We start from the raw sequence: 22,736 nt of genomic DNA, 5'->3' as shown, positions 1-22,736 counted from the left end.
GTAAACCTACTTCTTTTTTTAATTGCAACTTCCAAGGGGAAACGTTGACATTATGTTGTACATAATAGTATACTCCCTTTTTTTCCACACAATAGTGGAAATGTTAGCCATTATGTACTATAAAAGTGACAAGGCTGCCCCAATTAATCAAATCCCTATGCCAGCATAATTAATGTCATGGGGCAATTCAAAATGTACACATAATCCACATCTATATAAATGTTGATTTTCTCATGCATAGTAATATGCTATAGGCCCGATCAAATCCTATGTTGCAAGTATACATTGTGACATCAATATAAATGTCACAAGGGCAAATTTTATTCATGAGGCCCACTTAACATTTTAAGCAAGATAAAGGCAATTCTATTCATGAGGCCCACTAACATTTTAAAGGTAAGATAACGTTTTGAAGGCAAATATCTCGCACCGCTCTAGGTGCTTGTAGCCACACAATGCCTTAAGTATTAAGTAGCAAACCATGACTAATAACATGTTTAGTGATCGTTCTTTATTCTGCTCGAACCAGGGATCAAGGCACACCCTCCAATTTCATAATAGAGCACCAAGGAGACGTTCATGTACTCTCCTCGCATTGGATAAAGCTCAGACGATGGAAATTTCTCCTTGAAATGATGGGGGTTTCTTGACTGAAGACTGATGGGAACCCTGGAATTTATTCATAAACTAATAACAAAGAAATTCTGAGAATAGTGGATCAGACATGTCCAAAAACAGCAGATCTGTAGCCAGTGCAGCCATTGACAGCTGCAAGAGGACGGGAAGGGTCGGGGTGCGTGGTGGTGACAGGATCCGAAATGCAACACCTAAATTTGGCATACATGTATCGGTACTGGCGCTGGTAGAAGTTCCTGAAGGTCTCCCTCACAAGGGCAGGGTGGGTGGTAGGAGAAGAACCCTTCAGCACATAATGCAAGCCATCAAAGAAATCAGTGGAATATTCCGGATATTCCTCCATGGCGCAAAACCCTGGATGCCCTTTGAAAATGCTGCTGGTCCATTCCCAGCCACCTTCCCTCAAGCTCTCAACTTTCCCATCCTGATCATACCCAGCAGTAATGATTCTCTCATACTCTTCTTCTGTCATGATCCGAGTATTATTGCCCACCCAGTTGCAGTAAGCCTCTGCCTCAGCTAAGCTCACATACACCGGCTCCTCGGCAGCCTGCATCCAGTGCCTGGATATGAAATGGTTATGCACATAGTATTGTCCACCCACATGTGACCATGTGGCTGGCCATTTGTAACCCTTCTCCTTGAAATGGGCAAAATCCTTCTCTTCCCAAAGATCACCCCTGTGGTAGCCTCCATCCTCCACAAACTCCATGAACTGCCTGATAGTAACTGGCTTCGAGCTCACCCAGAATGACCGATCCACTGTGCCTTCATATGCAGGCTGCTCATTGTCCCACACAAAGACAGCATCTGAGGGGTTACAACCCATATCAAATTTTCCAGGTGGGATCAGAACATAATTGATATCATCCTGCTTTGGATCACAACCCTGCAGGTCCTGCTTTGGATCACAACCCTGCAGGTCATCCAAAGAATTCGTTTGTTTTGGTTTCAGTCTGCCTCCCATGTAGTCATTTTCAAAGGCTATTTTTGTCTGCTGAGCTAACATGTAGGACAGTGTTTCCAGGTGCATGCGCTCATGCTCTAAGACCAGGCACAACAAGCGCATCGAGATACTACCACTTTCGATGGCATTTCTTGCAGTTGATCTCACACCCTTGACATAGCAGCACAACTTCTCCATAGAAGGCCATTGTGCTGGTGGCTCCGGGTGCTTATGGCACTTTACAGGTTCCAAAACTAGAGGGTCAATACCCCTAGAGTACATGACATCCAGCTCAGAGGCTGCCTCTTCTGGCAGCAATTTCAATTTGGTGAAAGAATTCACATGGCCACTGCAGTCAAAATAACACTAATTAGCTTGCAAATACTCTGAATTTGGGCTAGTATCTCAAACTCACTTTACACAACCATGACAAATGCAAACTACTAGCTATTGACATTACAAGCGAAATCTTTTGCTAACAATTGACCACAGATGGAATCTATTTATGGTTTAGGAAGGGCCACAAATGCAAAGATTTGAGTTTGATATCCAACAGGCCCATCACTAGACAAACTAAACTGCAAAGACATATGAAAAATGCAAACGCCAATGAGCACAGATCTAACAAAAATGCAAACAAAGCACAGATTTACTGTTTGATGCATACATGTATCAGTGTAAGAATAGCTCAATGCTAAAATTTATCTGGATACTTACTAGTAAAAGGAAAACGGATGTCTGAGGTCGATAGGCTTTGCATCCCAGTTCTGAATCTTTTCAAACAGTGCATCTGTGTCAGCCCAACAAGAGAGCAAAGCTTGCAGCTGGGTGCACATCATTTGGCAACCATAGATGTTGTTTTTCCAGGTCTCTTGGATGTAGAAGTTGGACTTGGCCGCAAGCTCTTGCACATCTTGAGCCCTGAATTTACTAGAGATTTCCACCAGAACCTGCTCTCCAGGTCTGCACAGTACTTAAAAACTTAAGCTTCCACCAAGGCTGGCTCTTAACATACCAATGCCTGGTGGTTCTTTAAATTTTTAAACAATGGAAAAAAATATACTGAAAACTACCAGAGTCCTGCAGTTGACATGACATTTTGCCAACTAAGTGCACACATGACAATCACATTTTTCATTTTGGATTGGATTCTATACCTTTATCTCAGTGTGTTATCATTAAGTGACAGCCTCAATGCACTCGCTAAATGTTTCTTTAAGGTGATTTCTGCTATATGAATATTTGACTAATATGAAGCTCAGAGGTCCCCAGAAAACTGAGATGATCAGCAAAATGCCTAAGTGACTTTTTAATTCCCAAGAAAGCAAAAACAAGTACAATAAGAAGTCCCCAAAAAACTGAGATGATCTGCAAAATGCCTAAGTGACTCTTTAATTCCCAAGAAAGTAAAAACAAAGTAAAATTAAAGAAACTTGCAAAGCCTGAATCATTTCTGATCATGACCTTGTAAATGTTCTCTTCACTGCAAATGTTGCAGCAACTGCGACTGCTGGTGATACTTATATCATGTTAAGGGTATTGAACTGAATGACAGTTTGAACATTTGAAGCTATTTGCGTGAGATATTTTAGAATATTATAGAATATGCTACTATTTTACCCCCCATCTGAAATCTCCTTTTCATTCCTGAAGTCTCCACATCCACAATTCCCTTTATGGTAGTTCTGGTCTCTGGAGGTCACATCAATTCCTCATCTGAAAACTCATTTTCACTCCTGAAGTCTCCACATCCACAATTCCCTTTATGGTAGTTATGCTCTCTGGAGACCACATCAATGCAAACTCTCCTCTCTACTAAATTATCCCACTCTCTGTGAAGACTCTAAATCATGCTACTGTTATACCCCACTTCTGAAACTCTCTTTGATTCTTGAAGTTCATATCTCCACATCCACAAACTCCCTTTTGCTGGTTCTGGTCTCCCAATTTATTGAATCATCACAGTTCTCAACTAAGTTTGTGAACTTCGCACTATTTTTATGTACATAAGCACTCCCTACTGAAGCACTATCCATGCTGCATCATAACAGAACAAGACTATAGTACTATGACTTCGACTAGCACTGGTGCCTATTGAACCTGTCTATAGAAAATGCAAGATCACCATCCCACTTTAATGGTAAAATCAGTCACATTTTTGTGTTCACCATGTCATTTGAGGCACTTCAGTTGAATTTTGTTGCTCAATCCTCTTATTAATGCATTCAGTCACATTTCCATGTACACAAACCTACTACATATGTTAACAATGTATTCAATTGAGAATGGCACCACGCATACAGTACTACATTCATGTGTAAGACACAACCGGGAAACTTTCACCCACCAAATAGTTTAACGTGAAGCATACCTTAGGTGGATATCGTGACCCTCAATTTGTAGACCATCAGGAAAGATAATCCACATTTCCACTCGCTTTAGTTTCTTATTTACTTTCACTTGATACACCCACGAGTTTTGCTCCTGTTGGTCTGCATAATGGCCCAGTAGCTCCAGAGCATTCTTCATCCCATTCTTTATAAATTTCTCAGTCAGCCCCTTCCCATCATAGTATGCATGATAGAGCATATTTTCATCCTTCCATAAATCTGACACCATTTGCCCAAGTGAGACAGGCTTTCAAAACATTTAGTTTAAGCAATCAGAGGCAAATACTTGGCATGCCAGTCCATGGAGCAATCTCAGTACGAACATCAGAAGACCTTTGTTGATATAATTGCATCTTGTATGCAGAGAAAATATAGCAGTTTATTGATTGAGAAAGTGAAATTTGTAACCAAGAATCAAAGGTGTTCACTGAAGCATGAACTGTGGTCATCAGACCTTAAAAGTCCTGTTAAGAATTATAAACTAGGAGCCAACGTAAAGATTGATCTTGCAGACATGTATAAGTGGTACCTACCTACATATTAGGAAGCAGATGGCTATCCAGACAGAATGAAATAGTAAGGGTTTCAGAAAGTTACTGAAAGCGATGACCTTTTCAGTCATTGACAAGTAAAGTGCTTCAGATTGGAGGCATGTTATTTACCAGACTAGCAAGGTATTATCAGCCAGTCTTCTGATGCACTGAAAAGAGAAAACTTGGTCTAAACTGGTTTAACAGAACATCTGCGAAGGCATGAGCAAATAATATGACTAATGCATTACATTTTCAGATGTTGGCTTCAAGACCTGTATTCCTTTCAAAATAAGTGGTAGTTATGTCTTCCTTTCCTGGTCAACACGAGATTAAACAATGTAAGAAATGCTAAAATGATTGGAGATTTTGACCTAGTTTAATAGCAAATCTGAGAAAGTATGGACTAATGTAATTAATGCATTCGTTACATTTGTTAACACAGAGATTAAAAAAGATAAGAATTGCTAGAAGTGATCTGAGATTTTGACCTGGTCCAATAGGAAATCTGAGAAAGTATGGACTAATGTAATTATTGCATTCCTTACATTTGTTAAGATCTTGGCTGCATTAACTCAAACGCAGAAAGCATACATAGCTATTGCGGTTACCTATACAAACTTGGCCAGATGACTGCATTAATTATTATATTACCTATACAAACGCAGAGAGCATACATAGCAACTGGGGTTACCAATACAAACACAGCCTCTGGCCGATTATGCATGCCAAAAAAGAACTGATTGCCCCATTTTTATTTTTACCTGTACAAAGGAAGAACTGACATCTTGAACCAACAATCTTCAAGACTTCTCTCATGAACAAGACAGCGTCATCATGTCCGAAATTTCCCACACTGCTTCCCAGCCATAGGATGCACAGCACTTCTTCAGGAAACATTGCACGGACCTGCTTAAGAGCTTCCATATACTCTCCTTCAACCAAGTGCAGACTGTCTGGGCTTAACCCTGGAACAGATCTTAGCAGGTTAATACGTGCCTGCTCCAAAGCACTCCCGCTGACATCAATACCAACATATTGGCACCTGTAGATTAATATAAGATGTTTAAGCTGCAGATAAACATGAAAAAACGCAGGGTTCTTTTTCCCTTTTGGCATGCAAGACTGTTAAGATCCAAGGATATCTACAAAGAAAATTAGGAAAACAGATTACCACAAACACTGTTGATTATGTAATGGCAGACCCCAATTGTTAATAGATCAGGACATCAATCCTGGAGCGGATGAAATCCACCACAGCTAATGGCACCATCAATCTGTATGTCAATGTATCAACCTTGCAATTTCAATCGAGAGAAATTTTGGAACTTTAACACAAAACATGGGGAAATCAATCTTACATAGACAGGGTGAACTTGTTCAGAAAGCACAGATATGGTCAATGCATCAGACTTTGGAAAAGTAAGCACAGATATGGCCAATGCTTCAGACTTTGGAATGAACAATCCACAAATTGAATGATTACCACCAGCACAGATATGGTCAATTCATCAGACCTTGGAATGAACAATCCACAGATTGAGTGATTACTACACCAGTATAAGCAGATTAGCCTTTGGAACTTTTGAACCTTAAATTACCAGGTGGCCATGGACAGCCACAAGTATGGAACTTAGCTCCACAAAATGCAAGACTAATTTGGACCAGATCCATTGATTTTATTTTGAGGAGACCTCTAATTTTCGGCACCAATGTTGCCGAATGATAGGAAGATGATAAACACTGCTAGGCCTACTGCAACACCATTCTAACAATGCAGACTGATGGGAAGATGGTAAACATTACAAGGCTGTTGCAACAACATTCTGACAATGCAGGGCCATAAGAACATCACAGTACCAGCTAGAGTGAGGATAAAGGCTATTCATTCCTATTTCAATCTCAACATTGGAATCTGCAGCACCTTCAACAGTGGCTTGAAAACAAATCGAAACATCTCAATCTTGCCTTCCAACTAACTTTCAAAGAATCTAACAAGTCAAAAATAAACAGAACCCACCGTGTCTCCCCATCCCTCTAGCAATAAGGCCCACACACTATCACAATGAGACAGCCTAGCTTCTTGCCTTGATCCATATTTTAAATTGATTGGAACCACCAAGATTTCCAGCAATTCGTTCAAGATTGCCAACCCACATTATTAATAGCATTACATGTGAGATTTCCTTAGCATTCCACACATTACAAGTGAGAAGATTGGGGTCCACATTACAAGTGAAGTTTGGGATTCGGCCCCCAAGTGTACCCTGTGATATCACAGGCTGTGTTAAACTGGCTGATTGTCAAGAATGTAGTTTGACTAAATACAGAGTTGCTATTCTAATGGTGATGCAGGTGAGATGGGCTGTTGCCTTTGGGATCTATAGGCTTGGAAGGTTTTCCACAGCCATGATATTGTCTTCCATGAAGAAAAGATGCATGAGACCTAATCAGGTGGTTGAGATACACATAAGGATCTTTCAGGAGGAGCCTCCTATTATAGTCTAGCTAGCCCAAGTTAGATAGCCTATTGCAACTACTGATGATTTAGTGGCCTAGGATTTACATGTTGTGTAGGATCATGATATTGGACAAAGAGGATAGCAACTAGTCTTGAGATGCTCGAAAAGAGCTTCACATCCTCCCAATCATTTTGAGCCCTCTATGCATTATGCCATGGTGATAGTACACAGTGACCTCAAATCAGCAAACGTTCAATACAAGATTAAACTAAATCAGTCCTAGGAGTCCACACAATATAAGTGCTGCAAGGCATTTCGTTTTTTTAATAAAGAGAACACATCTTCGGCTCTGAGACGAATCACCTGCCATTGCGAGCTTCAACTGATAGCAAACCAGCAAACAATCAATAGAAGATTAAACCAAACCGGCCCTACACGTCCACACAGTGTAAGTACTACAAGGCATTTCATTTCAAAAGACATGCAAAAACATGAGATGGATCACCTGCCACTGTGAGCTTGAAGTGCATTGAGCAAGAGGGCACTCTTGGTGGCGCTGCCGCAGCCAAGCTCCACGATCAGGCTGTCGGGAGCGACAGAGGCAGCAATACGGCGGGCGTGCTTCTGGAGGAGGAGGCGTTCGGCCTCATAAGGGTAGTATTCTTCAAGCTCAACGATCTGGTCGTAGAGGGAGGAGCCGGCGCCGTCGTAGAGGAGGGAGACGGGGATGTACTTGGGGGGGAAGGGGGATTTGAGGCCACGGAGGACCTGCTGGAGGATGGCAGGAGAGAAGGTAATGCTGGCAACTACTGGTTGAGCCATCAGGCTCTTGGGTACGGGACTCCTCTCTGTCTCTCTCTCTCTCTCGATGCACAGGGAGACGCGCACAGAGACAGGGCGATTGATTCAAACAGGTGAAGGCTCACGTGTGATTTGACTATATATATAGGTGCGATACGTGGTAGGATGGGACTACAGTCGGTTGGCACGCGTGTGGAAATGGAAGCACGTCCTCGACTTTCAAGAGCTTGCCATCCTGTGTGATGTCCATATCGGCCTGTGGCGCGGAGGCGGATGGTATACGTGGTAGCCTTTGACCCTACGTACCATAAAGAAACACCAGACCCATTTCAGGTATATAGTATGTATATTCTGTCTTTCTTCTTGTCGATGACACCGTGCATGCATTGCCTCTCAAACTCCTCTTTAAAGAGTGTCTCTCGAGTCTCGTGTTTCCCCCCTTTCGTCACGAAAGATTTGCGGCTGCCTTCCAACCTCCTAATTGAAAAGGAGGAGTCCCCCACGTATACAAGTCTCCGCGTCTAAAAAGTCTCAAGTCTCCCTAAAGCCCCCCATGGCTCTCTCCTAAGGGTGCTGCCACACCTTACTCTTAGAGACATGACACATGCAGCCCAATTCGACCATGCAAGTCATCATCGCAAAGTCGGAAAGCATGTTGCTGATCCTGCCTGACTTCACTTCGGCACCATGGCACTCGGATGAGTCCATAAAGCATCCTCCAAACTCCATGAACTTAATGAAGTTAGAAAATGTAATGCCCTAACATTCATGAATTCGATCTTTCATGTTTGTGCTTGTGTTTCTCTCTCCTCACCATGCTCCTTGCCATCTCTCTGGACCACCACCATGGCTTGAACTTGCATGTGGCTATGTCACTACCTGTAAACAAACCAAGATCACAAGTGAGTTTGCCTATGCTGACTCTTTTTTCACTAAACTTTGTGGAAATCTTGAAAGTGAATTGAGCATCAAGTGGCATGCTTTATCGCATTCTTACTCACTAAAAAATACAATTGACTTTGTTTGTTACACTTTTGAAAGTCATAAAAAGTGTCTCACCGTGGCACCACCCTTAGGTCACCCACCCAATATTCTTCACATTCTTATCATTATATTGTGATGGTGGCTCTCAAGGAGCACACGCGCACGCGCACGCGCGCACGCACACACACACATCTGAGTATATCAAGTGGGTTCACTAGAATGTATTTTCGAAATCCCTTTTATATGCCTTTTTTCATGCACAAAAGATATCATTTAATGGGATTATTTAGCATTAAATAGAAAAAAGTGTGCTTTATTTATGATAAATTTATAGATGGAAGGTTTCTAAATTCTACCTTAAATGCACGTGATAGTAAGAGTTTATATATTGTGGCCCCTTAAGTGTAGCTAATATTATGAAAGATGTAACACATATAATGCTAATATGATCATCCCATAATGACTATGCATGTATTTATTACTTTCACACCCAAGTTGGGCAAGAAGAGTTTTTCGACAAGAATCCCACAAGTAGTGCTAATAAAACATGGTATTGTAGTGTATTTGTACCAAGTGGAATTCTAAAATAGTGGTTAGAATTTTGTTATGCCCTTAAACAAACCAACATATTTTTCTAATATTTTAGTTATAAAATCGACATTTCATATAGATTTTGAACATAAAAAATGGTTGCTTTGGGAACTTACCTTTATTTTTGCCAACTAAGAAAAAAGATTTTTGTGAGCATACTGCCACAAGGTATCTCAAAGAAGCGCCAAAAGAGGAAAATACAAAACCATTTTTGTCATGTCATTTCCACTTATAGTAAGTGTTTCTTACAAAATTTGATTATCGGGTGGTATTTATTGTATTTTGAGAAGGTTTCATCCTTGATCTCTTCATAGAAATCTTGATCACTTTGGCTACTTACCCTACAAGAACTTCTCGAGTAAATTGCATAAATAATGTAACCATTAGCATTAGGTATGTTAAATCCTCCCGTCATAGCTTAACACTAAAATTCATAGTTACTTGAGAAGAAATTAGAAGACAAAAGCATGAAAGCAAGAGATGCACTACAAAAGATTCAGTTGAATCTCTCCCCATGTGACTAATAACAAATATGAAATGATCCAAAATTAATTGATTACTTAGCCTAGCATTGTGGACATATCCATCACTTATATCCACATATCAACCGAGTCTAACAGCAAATAGAATTAGTGTGAGAATCAATATATATGAATCATCTTCCAATAACACTCATAATATAAATCAATAAACATTGTTTATCACCAAAAATAAATAGTCAAGGGATACTTACTCTAAGGTCATCAAGCTAAGAAAAAATTACCAATGAGATTGTAAACACTAATATATACTCATGTGTATATTACAAAATTACCCACTAATGGAAATCACCCATATATACAAGAGCAAGTTTCATGCTAAAAAATTATAAGAGTCTCTATCAACTTCTCACTCGAGGATGAACCATCTAAGGCCATCATGCCCTTGAGAATATGCCATCGTGCATATAAGAGAACCATTTAAGGTCATCGTCCCTATAGCTAGCTAATGCCTCCTAGCAACAACTCAGGTATTGCAAATACTAATTAGTCATTATTTTTGTTAGCAATAGTAGATGCCTACTTCTTAATCAACCACTTGATTGAGTCAAAAGAATAGGTCAAGAAGATGTTTCACAAAAAAGAGATTTTAAATGATTAAAGTAGGCTTGAAAGCATGCATTAATATTGTAATAACTTTATTTTACTAAATATTTTTTTATCATCATTACAGATGCTAATGGTATAGACAAAGGACATTACCTTTGAAACTCACAAACTCAAAGGATCTATACCTAGGTGTAGCACATATTACAAGAAGTGCTTGCCTTTGTTACTTATAGACTTAAAATTTAGAAGCTCTATTTCATGGAATCTAATTTGTTTCTTAAATTTGATTAGTAAATCATTAAACTCTTGCTTTCACAATCTTCAATTATTGATAGGCATATCAAATGGGCTTCTCTATGTCTAATGGATCTTTTCTTTGAGAAGCATTGTATGTATTGCACATATACTTACACACACAATTCTAGAAGAGATGTATCAACCTCCTTTCATATGTCATCTAATAATTCTAACTATGTTGAGGATTATAGAAGTATGTTTTTTTTTTTTTTGAAAAGGATGGTGTTGATGTCATTTCAAAATGCATTTTTTGTCAACATGTCAAGTGCTAATATGGAAGACAAATATAGATTGCTACTACCATTAACTCTTCCTAATGATCCATGAGAACACATTTCTATAAATTTTGTTTGTATTTTCCTAGCTACTTCTACATATAATAGTATGATATGGACTATGTAAGTATGTGGATTCATTAAAAAAGCCTACTTTACTGCTTACTAAAAGACACTGACTACAACTTAGGCTGCACCTTTTTTTGTTAGGACTGTTTTTGTTAAGCATAGAATTTCTCATCATGATACTCATTTTTGCAATAATGTCTTCATTCATTTGTTTCAAAATGGCTAGTAGTATAGATTATAGTTCTATTTTCCATATTGAATCTAATGGTCAATTAGAAGCTACAAAAAGTGCTATTTGAGATTTTGTTACATCATACATGCACTATTTCCAATCCATCAAATTTGGGATAAATACCTTGATTTATTAGAATTTGCATATAAAAATACCTAAAAGCACAGAGAATCATCCTTATTAAGTCAGTAGCTCAATTTTATAATCAATTTAAGATTAATCTAAGGTTTAAAATTTTCTTTTAGGTTAGATTTTCCTTCTCATTGGTAATGGTTAAAAATTTTATTGTTATGTGATATTTATTTTGTTTTGGGGAGGTCTCACCCTTTGATTCTTCATAGAAATATTGATCACTTTGGTCATTTTGCTAAAGAATATTCTCAAGTAAATTTTGTAAGAAATGTGCCAATTACCATTACTTGAATGTTGCATTGGTGGCCACATAGTTTACTCTATGATATCACATGATTAGTACTGTTGCCTAGTGAGCAAAAAAGAGTAATTTGTAGTCACATTTACTTTTCCAAGTCATTCAACATTACTCTTTCGATTTAATTGCTCATTCATATGCACCTTTATTGATTGATATATTATTTGCTTGAATGATTTGACATTTCAATCATTTTGAGAATAGTTGAAAATCCTCGATGATAGTAGATTATGATATTGAAGCATCATCATTGCCTTTATTATTTTGATGATTGGGCAATTGTTATTTTAATGGTTATTTATGTGGATATGAAGTATCATTATTCATTAATTAAATAAGATGCATGGATATTGAGAAAAACTCAGTAGAATAATGCTCATTATACTACCATACTTTTACAATGCATAGACATTAAATAAATCTCAAGCATATCGAGAGCTAGTGCATGCAAAACTTAATGCCAGGAGGCATATTCCACGGTGGATTCAGTGAGGTTTTTATTTCACAGTGGATTCCGTGAGGTTTTTTGATGGGTTCCATAAAACTATATTTATTTGTCAGGGCTTGTATACAAGGTGGATTTCTTGTGCGAGAAGTTGACAAGGATGCTTATCCATTTGGGCCGTCATATTAATTTAATGTGCACATGGGTGATTTTGCAAAATACATATCAAATTAATAGACGTTTATGAGTTTAGAGTACACTTGAATTAAATTAAAGTTAGGACAGAGTTCCAACCTATTTAATTATTTTGTAGCTGAAGACTGCTAGGTATTCACTTTTTTGGGTTTTATTTTATTATTTTCTAATAATTGTGAATGCTTTAGTTGATGTGTAGAGTAGGCAATGGTGGCGTTGGGAAGCACTAGGCGATGGCATGAATTCAAAATACTTAGAAGAATCATTATTTTTAATGGATGTGCGTCTTATCACTAAAGTGTAGCGCCAATATTCATTTAGGTGCGCTTATTTATTAAATCACTTAACAAACATTTATTATTTTGTATGCACATAGGCACTTGGTTAAATATTTCATTATTTGACATTATATTTGAGCATATCCTGACTTTTGGGACGCTGAAACGCTTTACTCTTTATTTGGGCAAAAGCAAACACAAAAGCCAAAAGCATGCTAATTATAAAGTGGGCTATTTTTGAGCTTAGAGATTAATAAATTTATAAATACATGCCTTGTGAAGCGCTCACACAAGGCAGGGGGAGATTGCACCCAATTGGTCTTCTTATCTCTTATCATGCAATGTCTATTTTTGTCTTTATGAAGCTTTTGTAGAGTTCTTTGTTCTTGGGGACCTTTCGATGTTCACTATGCATATACAACATCCAAATTGTGCACCAGTGGTATCAGAGCGAAGCTGAGATCAAGGGCTTCCAATCGCTTATCATCTTGCGTGAAGACGAAGCTCCTGGAATGAATGGGCTCTATAGGTTTTCTCACGACAAACCGTTAATACAAGTGTGTTCCTGGTGGTGAAGAACCCCTTGATGTACTCTCACATAGCGAAGGACCTCTCCCAGGAGCCGGAGGACCACTTGGAAAGCTCCTTTGTCAAGATGTTTTTTTTTTTCCTCTCCCAGACAGAAATTGCTAAGTATTATATCAATTGCTAAGCTTATTGTTTAAGGTTATAAAGCTTAAACCTCCAAAAATCAACGAGCTGCGGTGAAAGAACATACTGGTCACCGTCGATTGTGTCAAAAAGCTGTCGTCGTCTTGCTATGAATCCACAAGATTATTAAGATTTTTTAAAGCTTAAAGTTTCTAAGCTTACTAAATCTTAAAATTTTCAATCTTCAATCTCCTCCATAGCAGGTGTTCACACCGTGTTACTCTTGAACCAATTTCGTAGACCCAGCAAGCCTATGTTCACACCTATAATTTGGCAGAGTTGATTCACAACAAGTAGGTTGTCACATGCAGTCTATGTAGAAGAATTTTTCACTTGGAAGAAGATCGTCATCAATTTCCGTACCTGCGAAAGAGGCAAGATCGTAAAAGCAAAAGCCAACAAGCCTTGTAAACCCAAATTTGAGCTACGCTCATCCTTCTGACGAGATTTCAAGTGTGTGAGGTTACTTGGGATTTTTGCAGGATGTCCGATCAAAACATGGAAGATTTTAAGGGCGAAGGTGATTTGCTAGAGCTGACAATGGAGTAAAAATTAAATCTAATCATGATGCAACTTCAAGAAGAGAGAAGTGCACAACAAAATTTTTAAGCACAACTAGCTATACTTCAACAATCCATTGTTGATCAAGACAAAGTGAAAATTGAAGATATTATTAGACGTACAATTCACACAACACTCGATGCATAGTCTCTCAGGAAAGAAGCCAAGATAAGTAAAAGAAATTTCAAATTCCGTACTTTTAATGGGCAACATGACGGTAAAATTGTTCTTGCTTTCATCAGTCAGTTTGATTATTATTTTCATGAAGGGAAATATGCTGAAAAAGATAAAATTAAATGCATCACTAACTATCTAGCAGACATAGCATCGTTATAGTGTGGATTGTTGTTCGTAAGAGTGTTGATTGTCCCACTACTTGGGAGGCCTTTTAAAAGAAATTTTTGCAGAATTTCCTTCCACCTCAATTCCATGAAAAAGTAATCAAATAGTGGGATCTCTTGCAACAAAGAGATTGTGAATCCATCCCGCAATACAGTGAGCATTTCTAGAGTGCCTTACTACAACTTCAAATGCTTGAAGATGTTCTTGAGGTGATCCACAAGCGCAAGTATATGTCTGGCTTGCTTGGACCTTGCTTCTATGCGAAAGTGAATATGTTCAAGCCAAAGACTTTGGAGGATGCGATTTTTTTAGTGCATGATGCGGAAGATAAAATTCGTGGATGAGAAATGTGACCACAATAATTTTTCATTAACGGTAACTTTCATTCAAAGCAATTCAATTCTAACTTCTGAAGATTCAATCAAAATCCCTTTGTTCCTTCTTCTTTCCATAAACCCTGGACTCGACCTCCTACTTTACTATCAAACACAAATTCCAACCCTAAGCCTTCTCTCTAGCCAAATCCCAACATACCCAAATTTCCAGCCATTACCAATAATGTCTCCAAAGAAAAGCCTATAGTTTGCTACAAGTGTCATCAATCTGGACACTTAGTAGTGAACTGTCAATCCAATAAGCAAGCTGTTCAAATCAATCACTTAGGAGCAACTGAAGATGAAGACCATGAAGATATGCCAGACTTCGTTGAAGATGATGATGATATCGACGATGCTTTAGATACTTTACCAGGTATGCCAAATTCTCATTTGTTATTAACAATGAGATGTTTTGTACATGGTCAAGAAAAGATTGTTTTGCATGATGATAAAAGCACACATGATGTTATTTCCACAAAGATTAAATAGTGTTTTCATTGATGTAAAGCTTGTACTACAACTAGCAATTCCTTATCATAGGTAAAATACTTGAGTTCAGATGGTTTAAATTTGCAGCTAGAGTAGGCTATGGGATGTGAATTTTGCATAAGGACAGCTCCTATTCCAAATCCACTAGCATAGTGACTACTAGGAATAATGGTCTATTAAAGTCAGGTAGTTGCAATACAGGGGCATGTGTTAAGGCAAGTTTCAGTAAATCAATAGACTTTTGTTGATTATCAGACCAATGATACACAATACCTTTCTTTAATAATTTTGTCAAAGGCAATGCAAGCAATGAAAAATTTCTCACAAATTTTCTATAAAAGCTACAAAGACCTAAGAAAGAACGTAATTCGTGCACATTTTTAGGTATCGGCCAATTCAAAATTTCTTCTGTATTTTTAGGATCAATTTTAATATCGTTAGATAAAATAATATGTCATAAGTATTCAATGTGGGTTTGGAAACATTCACTCTTTTCAGGATTAACATATAATTGATTCTCTTTCAACAGTTTGAACACCAAGGATAAATGTTCATAATGTTCGTTCTCATTTTTACTGAAAACCAATATGTCATCAAAGAAAACAATTATACAATGTTGATCCTTCAAAAATATGCGATTCATTATATGACTGAATGTGGCTGGTGCATTAGTTAAACTAAAAGGCATAACAAGGAATTCATAATGTCCAAATTGAGTTCTAAATGCAGTTTGGAAAATATCAAGTGTATCCAATCATACTTGATGATATCTAGATTTAAGATCCATCTTGCTAAATATTGTGGCCCCTTGTAGTTTATCCATGAGGTCATCTACCCTAGGAATCATATATCTATTTTTTACAGTAATCTTGTTTAGGGCACGATAATCAATGCACATTATAGGTGTTATTTTTCTTTTTAACTAATAGGACATGTGCACTAAAAGGAGAACTACTGGGCCTAATGAGTCATCGGGTTAACAATTCTTCAACTTGGGTTTAAATTTCTTTCTGTTCAATTTGATTATGTCGATAAGGTGCTTTACATGGTGGTTGAGAACATGGAATTAAGTCTATTTTATGATCTTTAGGACATGTAGGTGGTAAGTCAGTAGCAAAACAATCTTTAAATCGTGAAAGAAATTGTGCGTGCCTAGGATGCATCTAACTTTCCTTAGCTTTAACTTCATTCACCCATATTAAGTAGGATTTGCTACCTTTTCTTAAGGCACGTTTAGTATGTGTGTGATTAAGCAATGGAAAAGTATTTAAGGTATGCTTATGTAATGTGATTTGTTTCCCATTAGAATGAATCGTCATTGAATGTGTGGAATAATCTATATCGGGATTATATTTATGATGCCAAGGCGTTCCTAAAATAATATCACTAGATTGCAAAGGCACAACTAAGAAATTTCTGCACTCAACATAATCACCAATTATAATTTCTAAGTCATGAACTTCTTGTGTTCCATTGTATCTAGTACCTAAGCATGTAGCCTTGATACGATAATGAGTTGAAATAGTATATAAATTCAATTCTTTGCAGAAAAAAAATCGTGTGTGCTCCCATCATAATGTAAAACAGTATTTTCTACCATGCACAAGACATTTCATCATTAATAAAGAATAAGGATTTGGCATACTTGGTAAAGCATCTAAAGTAATACTGATATCGTCATCGTTTTCCGTGAAATCTGAAATTTTTTCGTAGTCTTCATCTTCAGTCGCTCCCAAGTAGTTGATATGAACAGTTGGCTTTTTAGATTGACAATTCATCGCTAGATGTCCAAATTGTTGGCAGTTGTAGCAGACTATGGGTTTGGCTTTGGATACATTATTGGTAATAGCGGGGAGTTTAGGAATGTTGGGATTTGGTTGGAAAGATGGCTTAGGATTTGGATTTGTGTTTGATGGGAAAGCAAGGAATCGTTGTCATAATGTTATGAGGACACAGTGTGAAAAAGTAAGGAATGCATCATCATCCAATTTCTTTATTGATCTAGAGAGTCAATGTGATCTGAGCCGTTAGTACTAGTGTGAGTTGCATGGATTATTTGAAAATACTAGATTTTTTAATAATTTTAGCCTATTTTTTATATTACTTATTGTAAAAATCCGAAAAATTTAGAAAAAAGCTTCTAGATTAGGATAGCATGTAAAAAGCTAGTTACTTTTTCAGCCAATTAGGGGATTTTCACAAGAGGGACAGATTGACGAAATCGCACGCATCGTGATCGCTGTAAATAGGCTGAAAACTACAGATTGAACTAAAAGAAGAAGAAGGAGTGATCTGGGAGACCCGTGAGCAGATGTCTTGTGGTTTTACCCCCCCTTTCGGAGCCAACGGAGCCATCAAATTTGGGTTTCGAGTAGTAGAGAAGGAGTTGTAATTTTTATGCACGTTTTGTTCTATGAAGAAGCTCCAAGAGATCTAATGCTTAGAGATTGCTTCTAAGTAGTACAAAGATTCTAGGTTCTTTCAATACATATTGATTCAATTCATTGTGATTTGTCTTTGTAGTGTTTATCACTTGGGTATTCTCTATCTTCTCTTCCATCTCCTATCTCTACTTCCTTCTACTTCTGATCCTTGCTGGATTCGACCTTTGGACAAAAACCCCTCCGACATCGTGTCCAAGATTTATGTAAAGAATATGAAACAAAGTGATTTTGATTCAATTTTTGAAAGTTAGAATTGAATTGCTTTGTACTGAAGCTACCATTAGTTGGGAATTGTTGTGGTCGCTTCTCTCATCCTCGAATTTTGTCTTCAGCATCATGGGCCAAAGAAATCGCATCCTCGAGGGTCGTTGGCTTGAACATGTTCACCTCCGCATAGAAGTGACTAAGCAAACCAAACATAAATATGCGCTTATGGATTGCCTCAGGTACATCTTCAAGCATTCGAATAATAGCTAAGAATACTGCAAATAGAGCCATGAAGAATCCCATGAGGGGGGTAGTTCCCCAAACAACGAAGTTGTAATAAGGCATTCTAGAAACGCTCAGTATATTGTGAAATAGGCTCGCGATCTATTTGTTGCAGAAGATCCCACTGTTTTATTACTTTTTCACAGAATTGAGGTGAAAGAAAATTCTGCGAAAATTTCTTTTGAAAAGCCTCCCAAGTAGTAAGACAATCAATACATTTGCGGACAATAGTCTACCATAGCAATGCTCTGTCCACTAAATGGTTAGTGATACACTTGAGTTTGTCTTTTTCGGCATAGTGTTCTTCATGGAAATAATCATCAAACAAACTAATAAAAGCGAGACCAGTCTTTTCGTCATGTAACCCATTAAAAGTATGGAATTTGAAATTTCTTTTACTTATCTTGGTTTCTTTCTTGATAGATTGTGCTTCAGTGTCACAAAAATCGTATGTCGTATAACATCTTTAGGTTGCGGTCCATCTTGTTTGACAATAGATCATTGAAGAGTGGCCAGTTGAGCTTGCAAAGTTTGACATGCTCTTCATTCCTCTTGAAGCTACATTATAGTTAGGTCCAATTTTTGCTCCATCGTTGGTTCCGATAAATCACCTTCGGCCATAAAATCTTCCATATTTTGATCGGACATCTTGCAAAATTTCAAACAACCTCACACACTCGATCTTATTAGTGGGATGAGCATAGCTCAAAGTTAGGTTTACAAGGCTTGCTTTAAAAAAAAAAAAGGGACTTTTTGCGATCTTTCTTCTTTTTGCGGGTACGAAAATTGACGAAATCCTTCTTTCAAGCAAAAAATATATTGCGTGTATCAGTTTACATGCTGGAAATTGTCTCTGTCAGAGTAGTGCATATAGGAACATGGGCTTGTTGAAGTTACAAAGCTAGTTCGGGGTTGGTTCAGTGTGAACTCTTGCTATGGAGAAGATTTAAGATTGAAACTTTTAAGCTTTAGGAGCTTAATAAGCTTAAGATTTTTAAGAAAAATGAATCAAGACGACGGTATGTTGGCGCCAAATTCGTCACCAGTCAGGATGTCCTTCCACTATCGTTTGTGAGATTTTAGAACTTTTGAGCCTTAAGCTTAAACAATAAGCTTACTATTTGATAAAAAAGTTGGCACCTTTTGTCTATCTGAGAGAAAAAAAGAATGTCTTTGTGAAGGAGTTTCTTGAGTGGTCCTTCCCCTCTAGAGAGTGGTCCTTTGCGTTCTGATAGCATAGTAGGGGGTTCTTCACCGCCAGGAACACACTGGTATTGACGAATTGTCGTGAGACTGATTGTAGAGCCCGTTCATTCTAGGAGCTTCACCTTCGTGCGAGATGGTAAGCGATTGGAAGCCATTGATCTCAGCTTCGCTCTGATACCACTGGTGTGCAAATCGGATGCTAGATGTATATGTAGCGAGTACCGAAAGGTCCCCAAGAACAAAGAACTCTTCTTTAAGCTCAAAAAAACAAGAGGATAGACTTGCACAACATGAGGCAAAAAGACCAATTGGGTACAATCTCCCCCCATGCCTTGTGTGAGCGCTTCACAAGGCATATATTTATAAATTTATTCATCTCAAAGCTAAAAAATAGCCCAATTTTACAAATAAGCATGCTTTAGCTTTTGTGTTTACTTTTGTCCAAATAAAGAATAAAACGGTTGGGAGTCCCAAGAGTCAGACTGTGCCCAAATACAATGTCCAATAATAAAATATTCAAACGGCCCATGCACACATAAAATAATAAATATTTGTTAAGCGCGTCTAAATAAATATTAGCGCCATGCCTTTAATGATAAGACGCGCACCCATCAAAATGATAATTTCTTCTAGAAAATTTAAATACACGCTATCATCTAGTACTTCCCAACACCACCACCGCCTGCTCTACACATCAATTGAAGCATTCACTAAATTAAACCGATAAAAGTGAATACCTAGCAATCTTCAGCTACAAAATAAATAAATAGGTTGGAACTGTGTCCTAACCTTAATTTAAAATGAGTACACTCTAAACTCATAAATGTCCATTAATTTAAATATGTATTTTGCGGAATCACCCGTTGTGGAGCCACCCGCATACACATTAAATTAACATGACGCTCGAAAAGGAAAGGCATCCCCCTCAACTTCTCACACAAGGAATCCACCTTGTGTAGGAGCCTCGAAAAATAAATACAGTTTTACAGAATCCACTGCAAAACCTCACGGAATCCACTATGGAATTAAAAACTCACGGAATCCACTGTGGAATATGCCTCCTGGCATCATTAGCTTTTGTGGGAGCTAGCAAGGGGATGGGAGGGATAAGGAAAACCCACTTTCTTTGTTCTCACTAAGTGTGACCATGTGAGGAGTTGGGGGAGTGGGGTCTTCCTACTCCCACTCCAGGTGGGTGTAGTCAAGCCCTTAGAACTGAGATTGAAAATCTCCTTTTGGAATGTAATGGATGAATAAAAGCTCCTAATTTTTTGCAAGTCCAAACTTGGACAAATAATAGAATAATGAGGATCATTTGAGTTTCAAGACAAAACTCTACCTCCACACATACTTCCTCTCTTTGAAAAGACTTTAATATGATGGCTTAGTGCTCACTTATATACCCTTTGTACATAAGAACCAAGAGGCCAAATTTGTACTTATTGTGGTCATGATAAACCCCTAACATTGCAAAAAAAAAAATCCTTTAACATTAGAAAAGAGAGTGTGTATGTCAAAAGTACAAAGAAAAGATTGATTCAATGCCTTAATTGATAAACTAAGTAGGAGTTGCATAATTGAGACCTCAATAGACCCTTCATCTACTTCATATGTAGCATAAAGGTTGTTAGCTTAGGTTTGATTTTATGAGACTTATAAGCTTGCGAGTTGACATGTGCTTTTGCCTCATGTAACTTAATAAGAAATTTGTGAGTTTCTAACAAAGAAACACATTTTCTTAAAAGGAAGGTAGTTCTTGATGTTTCTTCTATTTCACAAAATATATGATATTTTGAAGGACAACTCTTGACATCACTTCTTTAAAAATATTATCTTTTTTCTTCTATTATGAAGGATGTCATTGCTTACAATGCTTTACAGAACACAAGTGGTACATCGAGTCATGTCTTTCACACTAGATTTAAGCACTAAATTTTTGTTACTTTAGATATAGTAGACTAACATATGAAGAGTATAAGTAATACCATATAACAATATTATGCATATATACCTACAAAGTACTTTGGAAGTTAATAGACTAGAATGTGAAAAGTATAAGTAATACCTTATAAGAATATTATACATATTTATCTACAAAGCAGTTGGAAACTTTAAAAGTTGTACCACCTCTTGGGATAGCACCTTTTTATAAAGATGTCCTATCACATAGCTTAACTAGTGATAGATTTCTTATATATAGGGGATGCACATATACACATTATTCTACACATACTAGTTAAATTCTAAGAGAGAGTGACTCTATAAATATAGATGCCCTCCAATAAAATATGTGCCTTCTAATTTAGGGGATATTGAAATACCCTAAGAATGTATACAAGGGGTTTATATATAGGGGTGTGAATGCATGTGATATGCATATTTCTTTGTAGTGACCATCCAAGGTATGAAGCTCTAAGTATGAACTCATCCATTCACCTTACACAATTATTTAAAATGGCATCAACTCCTTAAAATTAGTAGCTTTTATGATGTTAGTCCTTTGTATTTTGATATGCAAGCATGTTTTGTGAGCTATGGAAGAACATCTGCTTCATAAGGGTGGATTAATATGGCATAAAAGCACATGTAGAATTTTGTGTAGTAATAAGACTTTTATATATTATATTAGATTGAGTTTACTAAGATTCATAATATATCTTGTATAACTTTGAACATTCTCATATTTGTTGAGTTTTGTAATGCCATATTTGTTGTAAATTTTCTAATCTAAATCACTTTCTAATGGGTGTGTAGTCATAGTATGACTACATTATTGAGATCTTTAAGGATGCACTCTTTTATCATGAATGATCAAGACCAGGCCATATTTTGGTAATCTATGAAAAGTGACTTTTTTTGATACATGAGGGGTCATTTGTTAATAATGTAATGGACTAGAGTACTACTAATCTTCTCCTTTCTTATATTTCAATATTCTTTGAGAAGTATTTTAAAAAAATCGAGGTTCAAATAAATTGTTAAATTTAAAAGAGTACATTGAAATTATTGTTAATAATGTAATGGACTAGAGTACTACTGGTCTTCTCTTTTCTTATATTTCAATATTCTTTGAGTATTAAAAAAAATCGAGGTTCAAATAAATTGTTAAATTTGAAAGAGTACATTGAAATTATTGGAGATAAGTTTTATATTTTGATCTAAGTAAGTTTAGTTATGATTTGATTAACAAACTTACTATTGTTAAGGCTGAAAGTTTTTGTATCGATTGCAAGAAATGTCTTCCATGAACACTATATATGAGCACATGAAGTTTTCCATGTGTATGCACATGTGCACACCTGTGTGCATTGGGGGTTGGAGTGGGAAATTTACTTCCACATTCTCAAATTGCACATTAAATTGTTTAATTGACAAGATTCGGGTCCCAATGGGAAATTCCTATCTCTTTTCAATTATGTAGTCACAATCTCCATAACACTTGTTAAAATATTATCACACGTGAGATAA

The 22,736-nt window shown here is 37.2% G+C and overlaps 1 protein-coding gene across 2 annotated transcripts; it reads right to left on the bottom strand.

Moving 5' to 3' along the window:
* Nucleotides 1–343: 343 nt before the first annotated feature.
* Nucleotides 344–8,075, bottom strand: LOC148029115 (ergothioneine biosynthesis protein A-like). 2 transcript variants are annotated; one of them, XM_087687877.1, is made up of 6 exons: nt 7,470–7,503; nt 5,677–5,779; nt 5,267–5,547; nt 3,954–4,191; nt 2,300–2,545; nt 344–1,931 (listed from the first exon to the last, which is right to left on the bottom strand). In XM_087687877.1, exons 3-6 carry the CDS (start codon nt 5,427–5,429, stop codon nt 719–721), a joined length of 1,860 nt encoding a protein of 619 aa, XP_087544003.1. In that variant the 5' UTR covers nt 5,430–5,547; nt 5,677–5,779; nt 7,470–7,503; the 3' UTR covers nt 344–718. The 2 variants fall into 2 exon arrangements, with proteins under 2 accessions (XP_087544003.1, XP_087544002.1); XM_087687876.1 differs by lacking the exon at nt 5,677–5,779 and having other exon boundaries at nt 7,470–8,075.
* Between the last annotated feature and the right edge of the window lie 14,661 nt (nt 8,076–22,736).

The sequence above is a fragment of the Lygodium microphyllum genome, chromosome 11 (assembly GCF_053477565.2).
Source record: "Lygodium microphyllum isolate KBCC chromosome 11, Lygodium_microphyllum_v1.1.10, whole genome shotgun sequence".
Taxonomy (NCBI): domain Eukaryota; kingdom Viridiplantae; phylum Streptophyta; class Polypodiopsida; order Schizaeales; family Lygodiaceae; genus Lygodium; species Lygodium microphyllum.
Note: the sequence above shows the minus strand (reverse complement) of the source record. Positions and strands in the feature narration are given on the sequence as shown.